The sequence below is a fragment of the Cucurbita pepo genome, chromosome LG05, assembly GCF_002806865.2.
Source record: "Cucurbita pepo subsp. pepo cultivar mu-cu-16 chromosome LG05, ASM280686v2, whole genome shotgun sequence".
Lineage (NCBI taxonomy): Eukaryota > Viridiplantae > Streptophyta > Magnoliopsida > Cucurbitales > Cucurbitaceae > Cucurbita > Cucurbita pepo.
This window is the reverse complement of record NC_036642.1, coordinates 4,596,078-4,613,917: the sequence shown is the minus strand read 5'-3', so window position 1 is coordinate 4,613,917 and position 17,840 is coordinate 4,596,078. Positions and strand designations below refer to the sequence as shown.

At 35.6% G+C, this 17,840-nt stretch overlaps 2 protein-coding genes across 4 annotated transcripts; both read left to right on the top strand.

Moving 5' to 3' along the window:
• The first annotated feature begins 3,300 nt into the window (after positions 1-3,300).
• LOC111795972 (probable methyltransferase PMT18) lies at positions 3,301-7,618 on the top strand. 3 transcript variants are annotated; one of them, XM_023678634.1, is made up of 6 exons: positions 3,301-4,109; positions 4,858-5,572; positions 5,932-6,142; positions 6,219-6,516; positions 6,641-7,105; positions 7,182-7,618. In XM_023678634.1, exons 2-6 carry the CDS (start codon positions 4,886-4,888, stop codon positions 7,417-7,419), a joined length of 1,899 nt encoding a protein of 632 aa, XP_023534402.1. In that variant the 5' UTR covers positions 3,301-4,109; positions 4,858-4,885; the 3' UTR covers positions 7,420-7,618. The 3 variants fall into 3 exon arrangements, with proteins under 3 accessions (XP_023534402.1, XP_023534404.1, XP_023534403.1); XM_023678636.1 differs by lacking the exon at positions 3,301-4,109 and adding an exon at positions 4,177-4,239; XM_023678635.1 differs by lacking the exon at positions 3,301-4,109 and adding an exon at positions 4,255-4,322.
• Positions 7,619-9,796: 2,178 nt separating this feature from the next.
• Positions 9,797-17,721, top strand: LOC111796003 (transmembrane protein 120 homolog). Its single transcript, XM_023678678.1, has 10 exons — positions 9,797-10,288; positions 10,388-10,466; positions 10,621-10,715; positions 12,254-12,358; positions 12,993-13,072; positions 15,285-15,375; positions 15,455-15,562; positions 15,802-15,888; positions 16,989-17,057; positions 17,176-17,721. Exons 1-10 carry the CDS (start codon positions 10,049-10,051, stop codon positions 17,317-17,319), a joined length of 1,098 nt encoding a protein of 365 aa, XP_023534446.1. The 5' UTR covers positions 9,797-10,048; the 3' UTR covers positions 17,320-17,721.
• The last annotated feature ends 119 nt before the right edge of the window (positions 17,722-17,840 follow it).

Genomic DNA, 17,840 nt, shown 5'->3' with positions numbered 1-17,840 from the left:
TATGAACTAACATGCTAATTTTTGTATCTTTAACTTGATTGGTTCCGTCATGAGTTACTTCAAGAGTTTTCCAAATTTCATATGCCGAAGAACACATACATACTCTATTAAATTCATCATTACTTAAGGCACAATACAGACAATTGATAGCACTAGCATTCAAAGAACATTTTTTCATATCATGCTAATCAAATTCATTTTCTAATTTAGGCACCTCAATATTATTAACAATTTTTATTGGAATGTAAGGACCATTACTAACATTTAACCACAATTGATAATCAACGGATTGCAAATAAATTTTCATTCTAGCTTTCCAACATGTATAATTTGTTCCATCAAAATAAGGTGGCCTAGAAGTTGATTGTCCTTCACTAAAACCATTTTTAACACGTAGGTTTGCCATAAGCTCGAACAATAAAGTTTAGATAAAAAATCTATGGGAGCAACCTGCTCTGATACCAATTGTTGGATCGGTATGGCAACCCTAGAGGGGGGGTGAATAGGGTTTTAACGATAAAAGTGTTTAAACGTGATTAATTTTTCTAATGATGAAACTTTTTACAAATAAGTAGAAGATGATAATTACTATAACAAAGTAATTCAAGTCAAAACAATAATCAAGTAGAACATGCAATAAATCACAATAATAATTTTGAAATTAAATAGGAAAGAGTTAGAGAAAATGACACCGTAGTTTTATAGTGGTTCGGTCAAACTCGACCTACTCCACTCCCCAAGCGCCTCTTGGGAATTTGAATAAAGAACTTTCTCGACTCTTTCCACGGATCTGAGCCAAACCGCTACACCGCTCTTTTTACGAGTTCAAGAGCAAACTCAATCCTTTCCACGGCGCAGGATCAAACCGATACAAGTATTTGAGTTTGATAATAACACACCACAACTCTCTCAAAGAGTAGATTTACAATTTGGGATACTCACAACTATTTCCTCACAATACAATAATAATCCCTCTCAAGAATAAGATGAAAAGAAATAAACTTGTAAGCTTGGAGAGAGCAACAAACAATGGAGACTTTGAACAAATGAGGATTGGAGAATGTATGTAAGTTGTGTATTTTAAAATGTGGGGAAGATGAGTTTATATAGAGGAGAAAAGTGGCAAAATGTAGGATTGAATATTGACCATTGGATTGTGTTAGGAATAATGGAAGGTGGAGATTAAAAGTAAATAAATAAGAAAATTTTCTAAATTCATTTATTTCAAAATTTTAATATAATAGTAATTTAATATAATAATAATAAAAAGTTATGTGAGTAACGGTCAAATGAAATTCAAAATTTATTATAAATATAATAATATAATAATAATAAAAACTATGTGAGTAACCACCAAAATTTTAAAATATAATAATATAATAATATAATATAGTAATAATAAAAATCGATGTGAGTAACGGTTAGATTCAAATTTATATTTTGTAAAAATAACTTTATTTAAAAACATAGTAATAAGAAAAACTCCACCATTTGTTACTCTCCCAAAATCATAAATGTCATACTTTGATATATTTTGATTTGCCCATCATTTTGATTTTGCTGCCACATCATTACGTCGGGTATGTTGTCTCGACTGTACTTTCTTCGTTTTAGCTCTAATTTGAGTAATTGAAAAGTCGTTGAAATTGTTATTCCCGACCTTATACTGTGGACAGTTCAAAATACTGAAAATAATTAATAATGAAAAAGTAGGTTTGTTATCATCAAAACATCAATTAATTGATTGAAACTAATTGAAGTGAGATCAAGGCCAAAAAGCCAACAATACCATTGTTGCAATTCTTGTGCCCTACATTTAGACCATGCTTATTTTTCTTAAACATTGTCATTCGTCCAATTAAACTATCGTTTCAAGAGGTTATTAATATTGAATGGTTCAATTTTGATATCAATGATTAATCAATATCTTCAATATTTCATATAAATAACCATAATTTTTTTTGCAAAAAATTATAAATTGATCACTAATATGAATATAAATGCAAACCATATAGTTTATAACTCATTTAGGAAGCTAATTGCTTTTTCAATTACAAAGATATAACTTCTCGAAGAGGATAAATACTGATAATAACATACTACTATACTATATTCACATGACAACAAAAATTTAATCATATAAGTATACAATACTAAATATATAATTAATTATTTAGATGTATATGAATCAAAACATGAAAATATAAATTTGTAAGCCACTCTGAAAAATGTTTGTTTTTGTCCCCATCAGCTTTTGACCATTTTGGTCTGTTTTTGGTCACTAAAACTCAATAAATTTCTTTAGATATTCATAGCGTTGCATTAAATAAATTTCATTGTGGATAAAGTTTGTGTTTAACATATTTTGTTATAAAAATATGTAAATCCAAAATACAAGTACAACCATAGGGTTCTTTGAATGAAAGAAAAAAAGTCATATAAAATGACAATACTCCCACAGGTATTCTCTTTGTCTAGCTCCCATAGAACACTTGATGGTTGCTTTTACCATAGTCAAAAGGAGAACCACCGACTTCCCTTCTCTTTATCTCTGTGTAGGCCTCCTTTTTCACGAATCCGTCGCCAAATTCCTAATCTTATGTCTATAAGGTCTTAAACTTTAAACATGTCTAACAAATTTATGAATTTCGTATTTAATAAGTGTTTAAACTTCTAAATAATTACTAAAGAAGCGTTCTCCACCCTATAGTATTCTAAAAACATTATCAAACTTAAAATAAGGATGAAAATGTGTAAAATATTTAGCCAACATGAATATTTTAGAAACTGGGAGTGTAAATGCATCGACGTGGGGCACTGATTCTCTCCATGAACCATAATCAAATATATATAAAAATGGGAAGACGAAGGATAAGCAGATTGGAAATGTAGATCAGATGTAGGGACAAATGCCTCTAATAAATATAAGCTTCACGTGATTTCTTTTCTTTTTCTCTTTATTTTCTATCCTTTTTTCCGTATATGGCTCTTCCTCTGGAACTCTGTCTCTTTCTCATTCTTATTTATTGTTATTCATAATGATTTTCACTTTTTCATTCTTGGTAAAATCTTTTTAAACATTTTCTGTATTGGCTTACTGGGGAAGCTCGGATCTATGGGGTGTCGGCAAAGGAATGGTTCTTGGGATTCCCTAGGGAGTGTTTAAAACAGTGTTATTAACTGTGATTATTCACTCAATCACAGTAGTTTTTTTAAAAAAAAAAAAAAAAAAGGAAAAACCACAGCTGTCCGGTCATTAGCTTTGAAGAATGGACAAAAATAAAAATAATTGCTTGTGGTCAGCGACTTTTCGGCATTGGTTGGAATAAGAACCTAAAAAGTTGGGGATATGAAGGAGAAAAGTTTGGAAAAGAAGAAAAAGGGATGGGGGGATGAAGACGATGGAATGAATGAAATGCAGCAACGTGTGAAATGTAAAATGAAATGAAAATGAAAGTGAAATGAAAGCAAGGTGGGGAGTGATTTGAGGCTCCTGTGAACCCTCTTATTCCATTAGACTAAATCCTTCTCTCATTCTCTCTCTCCTTCCCCTTGTCTCTCTGTCTCTGTCTCTCTCTCTCATTGCCAAGTTTAGAAATTTAAGGAAAAGTTATGATATAATCGACGACCATTCAGATAGCAATTCACCTTCTTTCTGTGTGTGTGTGTGTGTGTGTTTTTTTCTTTCTGGGTCTGTGTTAGATTCTACAACGAAGGAGGATAGTTTTGGCTCTGTCTTTTGGTCTGCCACTTCTAATTTAGTGTCAAATTTGGGTAATAAAACTTGTGAATCTGTTGTATCCACCACTCACTGCCTCTCCTCTCTTATGGCGCAGTGTCTCAACGTCCTTTCTCCGACTTACCCATTAATGTTGCTTTTTTTATAACCTCTTACTTTACCCTTTCATCTATGCCTGACTCTCTCCTCGTACCTTCCCACCACTTTCTAGTTCTATCTCCTCTTCGCTAATCTCTCACTATATTTTGAGCTTCCATTGTTGATAAAAAGTGAAACAAGCTCGCTTGCTGCCATGGTCCATGTTTGCATCATCACATGATACTCTTCTTCTAGCCCAAGCAGGCAAATCCTAGTTCAGATCCCTTTTCAGGTCTGTCTTTCCTCTTTTTCTTCTTTATTATTTCCTTCTATCTAAAGGGATGCTCTTGAAAAAGAAAATGCTGTTCATCTGGGTTGGAGTTTGTTCTTATATTTAAATCAAAACAATGGGTTGTTCTAAGGTAATGAATCCAAGTATTTGGTGTTCTTCTTCCCCTTTTCTTTTGGTTTGTGAAATTTTAGCCGTTGTGGTGAGGGGACAAAGGTACAGGCTTGATTTTTTGTAGTTTGTCGTTTCAACTTCCTGTCCAAATTTGAACTTTCGGCTTGTGCTAATGATTTCAAAATTTTATTTTCTGTTGGTTAGATTTTCCTGCTCAACTTCCAAATTTCTTTCCCTTCAATTACCAGAACCCAGAATCAAGAATCAAGAGTGGCTTGTGTTCATGATATCAAAATTTTAAGCAAGAGCTTGCATCTTCTTTTCTGTCGATTTTTCCCTGCTTATCTTTCAAATTTGTTTCCCTTCAATTACCAGAATCAAATCAAGAAGCAAGAATCAAGAGTGGCTAATATGTGCAAGTGAAAATAGTATCATGTAACATTTAAGAACAAGTTTTCCCCATAATTTCCTGTTGTCTTTCAAGTTCTTTCCCCCAACATAATCAGAACTCAGCAATCCAGAATGAAGAGTGGCTAATATGTGCATTTGAACATGATATCTAAAATATAGCTTCAGGTTCAACTATTGATTCAGTAGTGATTCGTTAACAATCAGTGTCTGTTGGATGATTTCACAGGAATTTCCAAGGATCAAAATTCAAATAAATGGCGAAGGAGTACAGTACCTCACCGAAACATCACCATCTCGAGTCGAGAAGGAAGCGGCTGACATTGATTCTCGGCATCAGTGGGCTGTGCATTTTATCATACCTCTTCGGGGCATGGCAGGGCAGCACAACATCGATCAACCAATCCGAGGCATACTCCAAAGTCGGTTGCAACGATCAAACATTCCCATCCACCAACGTCCAATCCTCTTCACCAGCGCGTTCGCTCGACTTCGAGAGCCACCACGGCGTCGATTTCAACTACACCATGGAAACAGCCGCAAAAACGATATCTCCTTGCGACATGTCGTTCAGCGAATACACTCCCTGTCAAGATCCGACTAGAGGAAGGAAGTTCGACCGGAGCATGTTGAAGTACAGAGAGCGCCATTGCCCTACCAAGGAGGAACTACTCGTCTGTATGATTCCGGCGCCGCCGAAGTACAAGACGCCGTTCAAGTGGCCACAGAGCCGCGATTATGCTTGGTACGATAACATTCCTCACAGAGAACTTAGCATTGAGAAGGCAGTGCAAAATTGGATTCAGGTTGAAGGCAATCGGTTCCGATTCCCCGGCGGCGGAACTATGTTCCCTCGCGGCGCCGATGCTTATATTGACGACATCAACGAACTCATTCCTCTCACTACAGGGAAGATCCGAACCGCCATTGATACCGGCTGTGGTGTAAGTAAATTTCTCTACTCGAAATCGTTCCTCTGTCTGTTCTTGAGTTTACCAATTGCAGCCATTTTCAATAATATTTTTTCAGTTTTTAAAAATTTAAAAAAACTAATATAAAGATTATCAATACTCTCTAATTTACTGTTCATAAAAATGTTCAAAATTTTAAATCTTTTAATATTTTTCTTCCAATTTAGAACAATACATGGCAACGATCGTATAATATGTATAATATATACGGTATCGATCGTATAATTACATAATATGTACGGTATCGATCATATAATTACAATTATATCCTTCGTAACGATACACATAATGTGTGTTTGGGTCATGGTGGCCACTGGCTTTGGGTGTTTTAGGTAGCAAGTTGGGGTGCCTATCTGCTGAAGAGGGACATCTTAGCCATGTCCTTTGCCCCAAGGGACACTCATGAAGCTCAAGTTCAGTTTGCGCTAGAGCGCGGAGTTCCCGCTATGATTGGCATCATGGCTTCTCAAAGACTCCCTTACCCGGCTCGGGCTTTCGACATGGCTCATTGCTCCCGTTGTCTCATCCCGTGGGCCAAGAATGGTAACACTACATAAATGCACGCAATGTCTAAGATTCGTTTGAATGATTTTAAACGTGCATTCTAAACTTTACACAGATGGATTATACTTAATCGAGCTGGACCGAATCTTGAGACCCGGCGGGTATTGGATTCTCTCGGGCCCTCCGATCCGTTGGAAGAAGTATTGGAAAGGTTGGGAAAGAACACAAGAGGACTTGAAACAAGAACAGGACTCCATTGAAGACGTTGCCAGGAGACTGTGCTGGAATAAAGTGATTGAGAAGGATGATCTTTCCATTTGGCAAAAGCCCCTCAACCACATGCAATGCATTCAGAACAAGAAAGTCATGAAAACCCCCCATATTTGCAAATCAGACAATCCCGATGTTGCTTGGTAATCACGACTCTCCATAATAGTATGATATTGTCCACTGTGAACGTACATGACTTTGTCTCGACTTTCCCAGAATGTCTCATACCAATTGAGATATATTCATTTACTTATAATGTCTTGTTAGGTACACAAACATGGAGACATGCATTACTCCATTGCCAGATGTCAGTAGCAACGACAAAGTTGCGGGCGGTACGGTAGAGAATTGGCCAAACCGTGCATTCGCCGTGCCTCCTCGAATCAGTAGTGGAACGATACCGGGCATCACCGCGGAGAAATTCGAAGAGGATAACAAACTATGGAAAGATAGGATTTCGTATTACAAGAAAATGATCCCCTTGGCTCAAGGACGGTACCGAAACATAATGGACATGAATGCAAATCTCGGCGGGTTTGCAGCGGCAATGGTGAGTTTTCCAGTATGGGTTATGAACGTCATCCCTGCAAATTCAGATCACGACACGTTGGGCGTAATATACGAGCGCGGGTTTATCGGAACGTACCAAGATTGGTGCGAGGCCTTCTCGACATACCCAAGAACATATGATCTCATCCATGCCTATGGCATATTTAGCATATATCAAGATAGGTAAGATTGAAGCTCTTTGTTTTATTTTTTTAATCTCTTTGTTTGATCTAAGAAATGCATTGTTTTGTGAATGCAGGTGTGATGTAACTTACATTTTGTTGGAGATGGATAGGATTTTACGGCCGGAAGGGACAGTAATTTTTAGGGATACAGTGGAAGTGTTGGTGAAAATTCAGAGTATTACTGATGGAATGAGATGGAGGAGCCAATTTATGGACCATGAAAGTGGACCATATAACCCTGAGAAGATTCTTGTTGCGGTTAAAACTTACTGGACTGGTGAAACCAACCAGCAACAAGAGAAACAGGCATAGTAAATTTCAGATTTTACTGGAACAGTTTGTAACTTTCTTTCTTTCCGTTTACCCTCCACATTTTTCCCTGCTTAGGTATTTCTGTAATTTCCTTCCTCTTTATTTCTGTTCCTATGTTATGTAATTTTCTAAGCAATTCTTTTAAAACATTTTATATATATCATTTGGGACATTATTGTTCCAAACTTTGATTTTGTCATTTATACGTGTCTATTTAAATTATAAGATTTTACATCGATTGAGAGAAGAATGAGTGTCATCGAAGACGTTGAAGGGGTAGATTGTGAGATCGTGTCTAGGTTGGAAAGAGAATGATACATTTCAGGTTACGTTTTTACTTTATTTATCCTACATGACAGGTTACATTTCTGTAAAATTTTCGATCTAAACTCTAGGATTTTGTAGACTTGTGTTCTATTGAACTGAACTAAAATCATTTTATTATCAAACTAAATGCAACTCTAACGTATCTTGCACGGGTATATTGGCATATAAAATATCATACAATTATATAAATTTAATATAAATATGTTCAATTTATATATATCTTTCGTATGGATGACATGATTTAGGTCTACATTTATTTTACTTATATGTCGTAAACTTCATCAAAAATAAATAACTAATTATACAAAAATAATTTTAAATATATATAATTCTCGACTTAAAATACAATAACCTTGAGTTTCTAGATGCGTTAATCTCACGAACTTCAACTTCAAAGTTAGAATAATTTACCATTTTACCCTTGCATATTAATTTGTAGACTTAATAGACATACCAACTAAACAATAATGGATAAATTATTAAATTTTCTTCATTTTTGTAATTCCATAAACACCTAGCGAAGATATGGCAAACAAATGAAGTAGCCCTATATTTGGATCTGACAATACCATCCCATAATCAAAAGGTACAACCACCCGAGCGACCTGACTTAACATAAATGTAGCCAGTGGAGCCATTCTAAAAAGGGAGAAATTAGCACTACTTGGTTGTAACAATCCGAACGATCCCACTACATCAGGACCCTTTCGACGTTGCACAAAAGCCATTACTTTACGTTCAACGAGTAGAGAATAGAAGAATCAGATATTCCTTTACTGGAGAGAAGAGAAGCAGCTTGCCCTCGTGAAAGAAAAGAGTTAGAGTGAAACCGGAACCCTTAGGGAATGAAAGAAGGTAGCAAGAAGATGGACTTTACCCCGGAATAGACCTACTATTTAATCTCTGATGGAACTTTGACCTATATCTCTCGTTAATCCATTATTAGCAACTCCTTATGAATGAGATAGATTGAACTTGGCTTCGCTCCTCTCCCTATTTATGCTTTATCCGTTTTTTGTTTTATCCGAGTGAGTTTTACGGGCCGACTGGACCCAAAGCTTCTCAAGCTCAAGCATTTACGTTTCTAGTTAGAGACCAACTAGGTAGGTTATTCATTCCCCCTGAATGGAATGGCCCATGCCTGCTTGACCTTGTTCGGACAATGCTTGGGGATCAAGCTATTCAGCACGGCTTTCTGCCGGATGCCTACTATGATGTGATGTTATGTGGCACTCATAGTTGTGGATGCTTGGAGCTCGCCAATTTGCTGGATCTAATCCACCATTCTATGCAGGGGTTGTCAATGACATAGCGTTCCTGACGTACTGGAGTTATAACATTTGAATTTCTCTGATATTCTACCTTCTAAAATTTTCGAATAGTAAAGAAAAAATTATTATTTTTTAATTAATTTTAAGCAAAAGATTGGTTGGTATTTTTTTTATTATAATTTAGTCCATAAATCAAACATTATTACCCAAATTATGCAAATTCATACTTCACCTTTAGATTACAAAACTATAAGCAATTATTACAATAATAATAATAATAATAATAATAATAATAATAATAATAATAATAATAATTATTATTATTATTATTATTATTATTATTATTATTAATCGCTATGATTGATCTAATGGCTAATTAAGGACCCATGTAAAAGATGATTTAGAAAAAAATAATGGTTCGGGTCATGGTGATCCTTCTTAAAATTTAATATTTTACAAGTTTTTTTTAATATTAAGAGTTAAATATGGTAAGGTTATATGATTCTTATGTCAGAATCGACCGGCTACACTTAATCTAGCTCAAACACTAAAAAAGAATATTCCACAAATATTTATTAGTATAATTTCAAACAATTTTATATATTATTTCGTGTATTTAAAAATAAAATTTGAATGTGAAAATGTTATAGCTCAAGATCTATTTAATTATATAAGGGTGAATTTTGATTTATTTTTACATAAATTTTTTTATATAATATACTTTTATAATTAAAATTATTGTAAAAAGCCGTCATAAAACCGATAATTTTGGACCGCTTGTAAGAGAGAGATTGCGTGTATGCGCGCGCGAGAGAGAGAGAGAGGAAAGGAGAAAGGTTACGTGAATGTGAATCGTCTGAAGAAGAAACAGCACAGCCCATCGTCGATACTTGGCTTCTCTCTCTATTAGCTTCTCTCTCTATTAGCTTCTCAAGGGGTGGTCTACCAAATTCGCCTTCTCGTCATCTACCTTTGTGGACTTGCAGCCTCAACCAAGATCGAGTTCACCATCGTCTCAAGGGTGGAGAGATATGGTGGAGACGGAGAACATGGTCGATTCGTCGCACAACGTGGAGGATGAAGTTGGGAGAGTGGTGGAGCAGGCGAAGGAGCTGCATGATTCGGCTGCATCTCTAATTTCGAGAACAGCCAGCGATGAGCAGTCTCTCTGCCAGCGTGCTCTCTCTCTTGACTCTTCCATTCGCCGTCTCCGTTCTTTACTTGATTCGCTTCTCTCGAAGAAGCTTTTGGACCCTAAGATTGCTGACAAGGCATGTTCCTTTCTCAATTTTGCACGCATTTGATTTCAAATCTGTTGTTCTACAATACACGGATCGATTCATTTTTTTCCCCTTGTTTGGACGAATCAGCTGGAAGATGACTTGCAGAGAGCTAGATGTCTGATGGTCGATGGAGAAGTTGCATCTTTTCTTCCTAGGAAGGCTCAGGGTTAGGAGTCCTTTTCATTCGTATTTGGAGATCTTCAATTTTTTATTTCTTTTTTTAGGGAATCGCGGAATTAGGAAATGGAAGGACAATATCAGGATTAGTGTCCGTTTGCCTTTTGCTGCATTTAGTGTCTGAATATGTAATTTGATGGCAGGGAAGTTCTTGCAGATGTTTCTGGGACCTATTAATGTGCGTGCCTCACGGAAAGACGTTCAGTTGAAAGTTAAAGAGGAGTACAACAGTTACAGAGTATGAATTTCTGTTACTATCTGTATTTCAAAATCTCATATCTTTTTCCCTTTAGTCGCAGAGCTACTTTTATTGCATGCTTTAATCTGCACCTTGATGAAGCTTTTCAATCATTACGGCTATGCCATACCTCGAACTCTCCGAAATTAGTGCTTTGTTGTAAAGGCTTATTTTCTTTCTCGCTTTTGTATTTTACTCGAACTGTATTCGGTAGTCTACCTTTTGAGGCTCAGCAGACATCAACAGCTGATCGAAACATTCTTTCTTCTATGGATTTGCATAATGATGCTTTAGATGGAACAGATTAGTTTATTTTTACCTCTCCTCCAGCTTTTGGCGTAGTTTCCATTTTATGTTTGTAAGAAACAAAATTTCATTGATGGAATAAAATTTCTAGTCATCGAAGAATTGGTGCCCTCAAACCCTATGCCGGAGGAGTTATAAAATCACCCTCTAGTTGGAAAATAGAAGATCAATGACAGGAAGACTCGTGTATTGGTTTTCAAGTCAAATCTCCCATAAATTGGCATTGTATTTGAAAACATTTTCCCTAAATTGGACTAGAGTGCTGTTCAAGCATTTACGTCATGAATTTTCTAGCAGTCCTTCCTAGTGTGGATGGAGTAATCCTAGAAACATCAAAAAGCTTTCAACACAACATTGTATGATAAAGGACATGAGAGGGGGAGGTTTTACATTTTCGCAACTAAATTTTTCATTGAATTGTGTGTCACACATATTCGCCCTTCTAAGTAGTAGAGAGTAGAGGACTTTACATTTATTTAGGTAGTTTCCTTCCCAAATAATATTGCTCAACCTTGGAGCAAGGACGACATTGACAGGCATTAAGCCATGGTAAATGGACTTCAATAAGATTGGATTTTTATATCTTCTCAGATTTTTCAAGTATCCTTCAAAGTATTCTCAGTGGGTGGAGGTTACACACTTGCAATATGCTGACAACACTTCACTTTTCTGCCCTGGATCCTCGGGTTCTATTAGAAATTGGTGGGATTTTATGTGTGAGTTGATTGCTTGGTGGGATCCTCGGGTTCTATTAGGAATTGGTGGAATCCTCGGGTTCTATTAGAAATTGGTGGGATCCTCGGGTTCTATTAGAAATTGGGGTGGAGGTTATGTTTGAGTTGATTGCTTGGGATTTTATTGGCAATTGAGATTCTTATTGGAACATTGCCCACATCTTGTTTTTTCGTCAAAAGTATTCGACCATTTTTCTTTTAATACTCTGCAAATAAATTATCAGTTTTGTGTTCGAGTTGCTTGGCTATTGGAGGAATTTTATTGAAAAAATTCCATGTATCATGATCTTTCATCTTATCTGTTTTATTTCTACTAAAGAAACATACCACATATCATGTGTTTAGTGCTCTCTTTTTACTCTCTCTATCCATCTAGATTCGCATACTTGGAGCTTTCTTCTATTTTTCTTCTTTTCACTTGTTCCTTTGTCCACTACTACCTACATTTCCTAGAGAAAATAATTTATATGGGGACTCACAATGATCTTCTTCGAGCAGGATAGGACTGCTCTTCTTTTTCTTCTTTTCCCATCACTGCTGCTAGTTCTAAGAGGCTGGGTTTGGGATGGATGTTTGCCTGCATTTCCAGTTCAGCTGTATCAGGTATTCTTTTTTTCTTTTTTCTTTTTACATTGTTCTTGCTCTCTCTAATTGAAGTTCTTGTTGCACATTGAATTTGATTCTGTACAAGTTTTCTAGGTTCCTATACTCGGTAAAAGGAACTGTGGAGCAAATGCCTTGTGATTGATCAGATGAACATAATTGTTTGTATCTACTTGGCATTCCTCTCTGAATTCTTCACAATTAGATTATGCTTCTTTTATTGCTTTTTTGGGGTCTTCTCAATCCTCTGACCTTTGGTTATTGCTTTGTACCTTTTCTTTTAATATATTATTGTCTTCTATAAAAGAAAATTTCAATTCAGTACAACATAATTTAATTTTATGTAAGAATAATTAAATATTCTCTAACGTTCTAAAAACCACATTTACATTAACTCAACAGTGTTTGTACTCTACGTTCATCATTTCTAGGCATATGGGACTTACTACCCGCAAATATCAACACATGCTTCCGTTTTCCATACATCCTATTCCAGACATCTCATTTTGATGCAAAACTCAGACTAAATACCCCCTAGACGTTTTGGTTTATTTTCTTGTAATTGAATTGGATGCCTTGAAAGAAAACTTATAGAATCATATAAACTCTTTAACACACCATATTTTCTTTCTAGGCATGGCTTTTGTTCCTATACACAGGATTGGCATTGCGTGAAAACATACTAAGAGTCAATGGAAGTGACATTCGTCCTTGGTAAGTGATATGTTGTTATTCACTGCTTGATTTTATTTTATTTTTAAATGTTATTATGATAGTTTTGAATGTATAAGATTACAAGTTTCTTTATACTCAATTATTAACTTTCGTTGGATAATGCAAGTATAAAAGAGAAGGTGCACAAGTGAAACCAAACAAAAAATCTGAACATTTACATCTATTGTTTACAACAAAAAATTTGATGTTACTTTTTCAAAACAAAAAAAATCCCAGTAAGAATGCTCCCTCCCATCCTTTTCCCTCTCCCTCCCATCCATCCCTCTCGCTTCATCATGAAAATGATTTTATTTTACCCCAATATGTTGATTTTCTCCTTATCATCCTGTCCCTCCATCCTTCTTGGCATGAATGGCAACCTCCAAAGCGATATTTTGAAGAGTTTTGTGTTAACATTTTCTTATAGCATTCTGCTAAAAAAGAAAGCCACTCTGAGGTTCTTTTNTTTTTTTTTTTTTTTTTTTTTTTGAGAACACAATACAACAACGGCTTCATCTGGTTATACGAGACCATAATTAATGAGGAATATTTTTGGAGACTACAAACTGTTGAAACTATGGAAGGAAGTTTTGTAAAGCCTTCCTCTCAAGTGCCAGGTCCAATGTTGTGTTCTTTGTAAATAAACATAAAGGGTTAAATATATTCTTTTCTGCAAATATCTATTGTAGATTCTTACAAGCTTTCAAATTGACTAGTAAATTTACTGATTTTCTTTCTTCCTTTTCTTTTTTTGGATTATAAACAAACATTTCCATGAATCAAAATGCGCATAACAGTCTAAGGTAGGTAAAGAAAATTTCCAATCAAATAAAGCTACGAAATGAAAACTACCTTAAATCAAGAATGATTGAAGAGCTATCGAAGTTACAAAAATATTTTGTGAAGAGCACTAAATTAGGAGTGTCAAGTGTGCTATAAAAAGTCACAAAGTAAACCTAGATATCTCTCTTCATCTTTGAAGGGTTCTTGATTTCTTTCCATCTGAACAGGCCACAAAAGAGTGGCATATTTCCAAAGGTTTCTTCATTGCTTAGAAATTATGAGAGTGGTCAGGAGATGCATATCTTGAAGTGGTATTTGTTTCTTAACTATACTAGGAGTGTGAGAGGTTTGGGATTCCAGGTCAAGAGACTTGTGGTTTGTCTACTTGGAGTTTAAGAGATATCTATGGTTTTCTTTAGTTGTAGATGTTTCTTCTAGGGGCATCCTCGTTCTTATTCCTTTCTATGATGGTTAAGATGGTGGGTGATTTTAGTCGGTGGCTGTTTAGAATTTATGGGCCTTTTAGAGAATTACTTTTTGGAGTGAGTTATGGAACTTCGGCTGGATTCAGAACTGTGGCTGCAATGGGGAGGCACATATTTGGGGAAGGACTCCTTTTTCTGCTTAGCAGTGAGGCATTTTTTAGTCCAAGCTTATGGTAGGGTTTAATCTCAATATGGATGTCCAAACAATAGCAGGAAAAAGGTTCAATACTCACGAGAAGGTGTTAACGATCATATTGGTCTCCGCTAGAATGTTCGGTTTAAAGGCAAGAAGCCTCAAGAGTTAATATGTGGATTTAAGACTTGAGAAGACATTTTTTACTTTGTCTTTATGGTCTTTGAAGTCCAAACACTATAATAGTGTTACAGTTCAAAGGTCTTCATAATATTGAAATAGTTTTTTGCAAACAATCTTAGTGGCTATCATTATGAGCAAAGCTCATGTACCAACTGTAGATGATTATGATTAACATGCACCGTAGCCCACCCTCCCTATGTAAAAGCCTGTTGAATCACCTCTTTTCTTTCCACTCTGAAGTAGGTGAAAGCAATCCACCACACTAATAAAAAGGAAGGCAAAGAGGATTCTCTTGCCTGAGCCAACTTGGGCACTGGAAGGGTTATCATGCATGTGTTCTCTTGTCACTGCATCTGTTTTAAGTTCAAATTTTTATTTGGTCCGTGATACAAAGATGTCTGTTCCACGGGAGCTTTAAACAATTTTTAGTCTCTTTCTTTTGATATGGTTTGATGGATGGGATTTGTACTTTACCAATGTTTTTAAAATATCTGTGGTATGGTACAAATAGTATGGTGAAGTATGTGATTGTGCTTTTTCTGGTGGATGTATCATCACTATTATGCTCTATGATCCCTTGTTAGTTCTACAGACATTTTGGTGAGGTTCGTGAGTAATGACTTTACAGGTGGATATACCATCACTATTGCGCTATGATTATGGCCCTTGTTAGTCTTACGTGGGAGATCAAAGGACAACCAAATTGTGCCCAAAAACAGGTTTTTCAATTGTTATTATCTGCTAAATACGATCATACTCTTTGCATTAGATTAATTTTACCGGTTCAATCCCCTCCAGAGAGGTGTCCAACTCTTCCTACAGTGGGCCATGATGCAAGGAGTTGCAATGCTTTTACAAAATAGATACCAGCGTCAGAGGCTTTATACTCGGATTGCACTTGGAAAGGTGCCATTTGAGACTGCCTTCATTTTACAGCCAACTACAAAACAATTTATTCTATTAATGTTACATCACATTCTGTGACTGGAACTCATTATCCCTACCCAAGGCACTCATTTTAAGCATCTGATGAGGCATGCACAATAACAAGCGTTTGAATTTTGCTTATGTTTTATAATGGATGGTTGCTGTTCTGTCATTTTATTTGTCTGTTGATTTCCTTGTTCATTTTTTTTTATTACTAGGCTAAGAGAATGGATGTCGTTTGGGGAGAAACAGCTGGTGTAGATGGTCAACTTTGGATACTGTGTCCTTTACTATTTATCTTACAGGTAATTTAAGCCTCAATTTTTAAGCAGCTTTTAAGTAAGTTCAAACTAGCAAAACTCTTTTCGTTTTTCATTCCCTTGGTTGAAATAGTTGGAGGGCATCTTAATGCACTGACCCTTTCCTTAACTATCTAATGAATTGGAGTCAAATTACAAAAGTGTAATCCATTCTTTGACTTGGTGGGAGTCCTTTGCTTTTNTTATAAACACGTTTAGTCTTTTTTTTAAAACTCTTCGAGTCCTTTTTTAGAGTAATAATATATCCATGGTGCATTTGATCTAAACTAGCATCTGTTCTTAGTTAACAATTTGATTGTATGTGCTCTAATTTCCTTAACTGCAGAAGATTTATTGATTTATATTAGAAAAACTATAAAAAAAAAAAAAAGATTTTAAATGTACTGTTGCTGTTTTTATTAATAGCAAACAATTTTCCGCTTGAACGTGTTAATTTTCTGAAAGTTGACAAAAAACCGTATCATGTAGTACAGATAATCATTCATGAAATAGTTTATGTATGCCAATTTTTGTAAACTTTTTAAGCGATTGGATAGTCCGGTAACCATGAAGGTAGCTGTTTTGAATTTTTCATATAAAAAAACTCTGAAGTAGAGATCGTATAGCTTTTAGATTTTTAAGCTAAGTTGTTGGAGATCAAATTAGAAAAGATGCTAGTTAAGTCTTAGAATACATCTACAATTACAAAGAACTTAGGAATCAGGATCCTCTCCTCAAGGTCATAAACCGCTTCTGTTATATGGTGTATACAATTTTTTGTGATGGTTCGAATGTGTGTGGTGTAAGAAGCTTGTTGAGAAATTTTTTTTGAATCTGGCCTTCCCAGTATGTTATGGTGGGTTATTTTCTAAATTTTGAGTAATCTTGTAAATGGTACTCTTTTACTGTACATTTTACAATTGATGTCTCAGTGGATTTAACATTTTACAAATAAACGATCTTTGTTTGGGAAAGGGCATTTAGCAGCCATAAACTGCATAGCCATAACCTGCATAGCCAAAACCTGCATAGCCATCTGCTACACAATGGAACTCTCACGAGTGTTCGTAATTTCCTAATGTATGTATATGTGGTGTATTTAATAGGGCTTTGAGGCGTATGTTGGATTGCTCCTCCTCAAGACTGCATTGGTTGGCGTGGTTCCTGAATGGCAGGTCATGAATTGCTTCTTGATTCTGCTGGTTCTAATTCAAAAATACTATTTCATACTCTCAGAAAAAGATTGTGAACATCCTTCTTAGATACAAACTGATGGATAAATGTCCGTTGCAGGTATTATTTTGTGGATTCCTTTTGGTTCTAATGGCAGTCGGGAACTTTTCAAATACAGTGCAAACCTTAATGGCAAAATCAAGATTCAAGGCAAAGATGAAGAGAAGCAAGAGCAAGCAGGAATTGGCCCCGACCCGTTCTTAATACATAGGATTACTTGATTAACGACTTGTAGGATCTATTCTTCACCTTTTCAGGTTCTTGATTATGTTGTCGAAGCCGAGCTGTGAGAATTGCCCTCCCCCTCCCTCTTCCTCCCTCTCCCTCTGATATCTTTTCACTTCGACTCAAATACACTTTTTATCATGTAAAGTTGGTCTTGCATAGGTTCTTCCCTGGAGAAGTTGATGGAAGTGCTGCACCGCAGGACTCATTTTCTAGTTTCCCATGTAACTTTCTCCTCTTTTCTATTGCAGTTCATTGCGAGGTATTGAGTTTTTGAACTTTCCTATTGAATATCATATTGTAATTTCTGTTGATTATGGTATGTAATTCTACTGAAAACGGTTTGGACGTTTTCACTATCAAAGCTTCTGTTCCTTTCCATTTTTGTTAGGCTTTGCAAAATGTAAAAGCCCCATTAGAATATGCTATCTATAACCCAATTATGAATCTCTTTGAGCTGTTTTCCCTAGATAATTTCAATACTGTTGCCTTCATTTTAA

Excerpts from the sequence above, each read along its gene's own strand:
- LOC111796003 (XM_023678678.1), top strand. The coding sequence starts at position 10,049 with ATGGTGGAGACGGAGAACATGGTCGATTCGTCGCACAACGTGGAGGAT. Across the intron at positions 15,376-15,454 it reads CAAATTGTGCCCAAAAACAG|AGAGGTGTCCAACTCTTCCT; the intron begins GTTTTTCAATTG and ends AATCCCCTCCAG. Across the intron at positions 15,563-15,801 it reads CTCGGATTGCACTTGGAAAG|GCTAAGAGAATGGATGTCGT; the intron begins GTGCCATTTGAG and ends TTTTATTACTAG.
- LOC111795972 (XM_023678634.1), top strand. The coding sequence starts at position 4,886 with ATGGCGAAGGAGTACAGTACCTCACCGAAACATCACCATCTCGAGTCG. Across the intron at positions 6,143-6,218 it reads CATCCCGTGGGCCAAGAATG|ATGGATTATACTTAATCGAG; the intron begins GTAACACTACAT and ends AACTTTACACAG. Across the intron at positions 6,517-6,640 it reads GACAATCCCGATGTTGCTTG|GTACACAAACATGGAGACAT; the intron begins GTAATCACGACT and ends ATGTCTTGTTAG.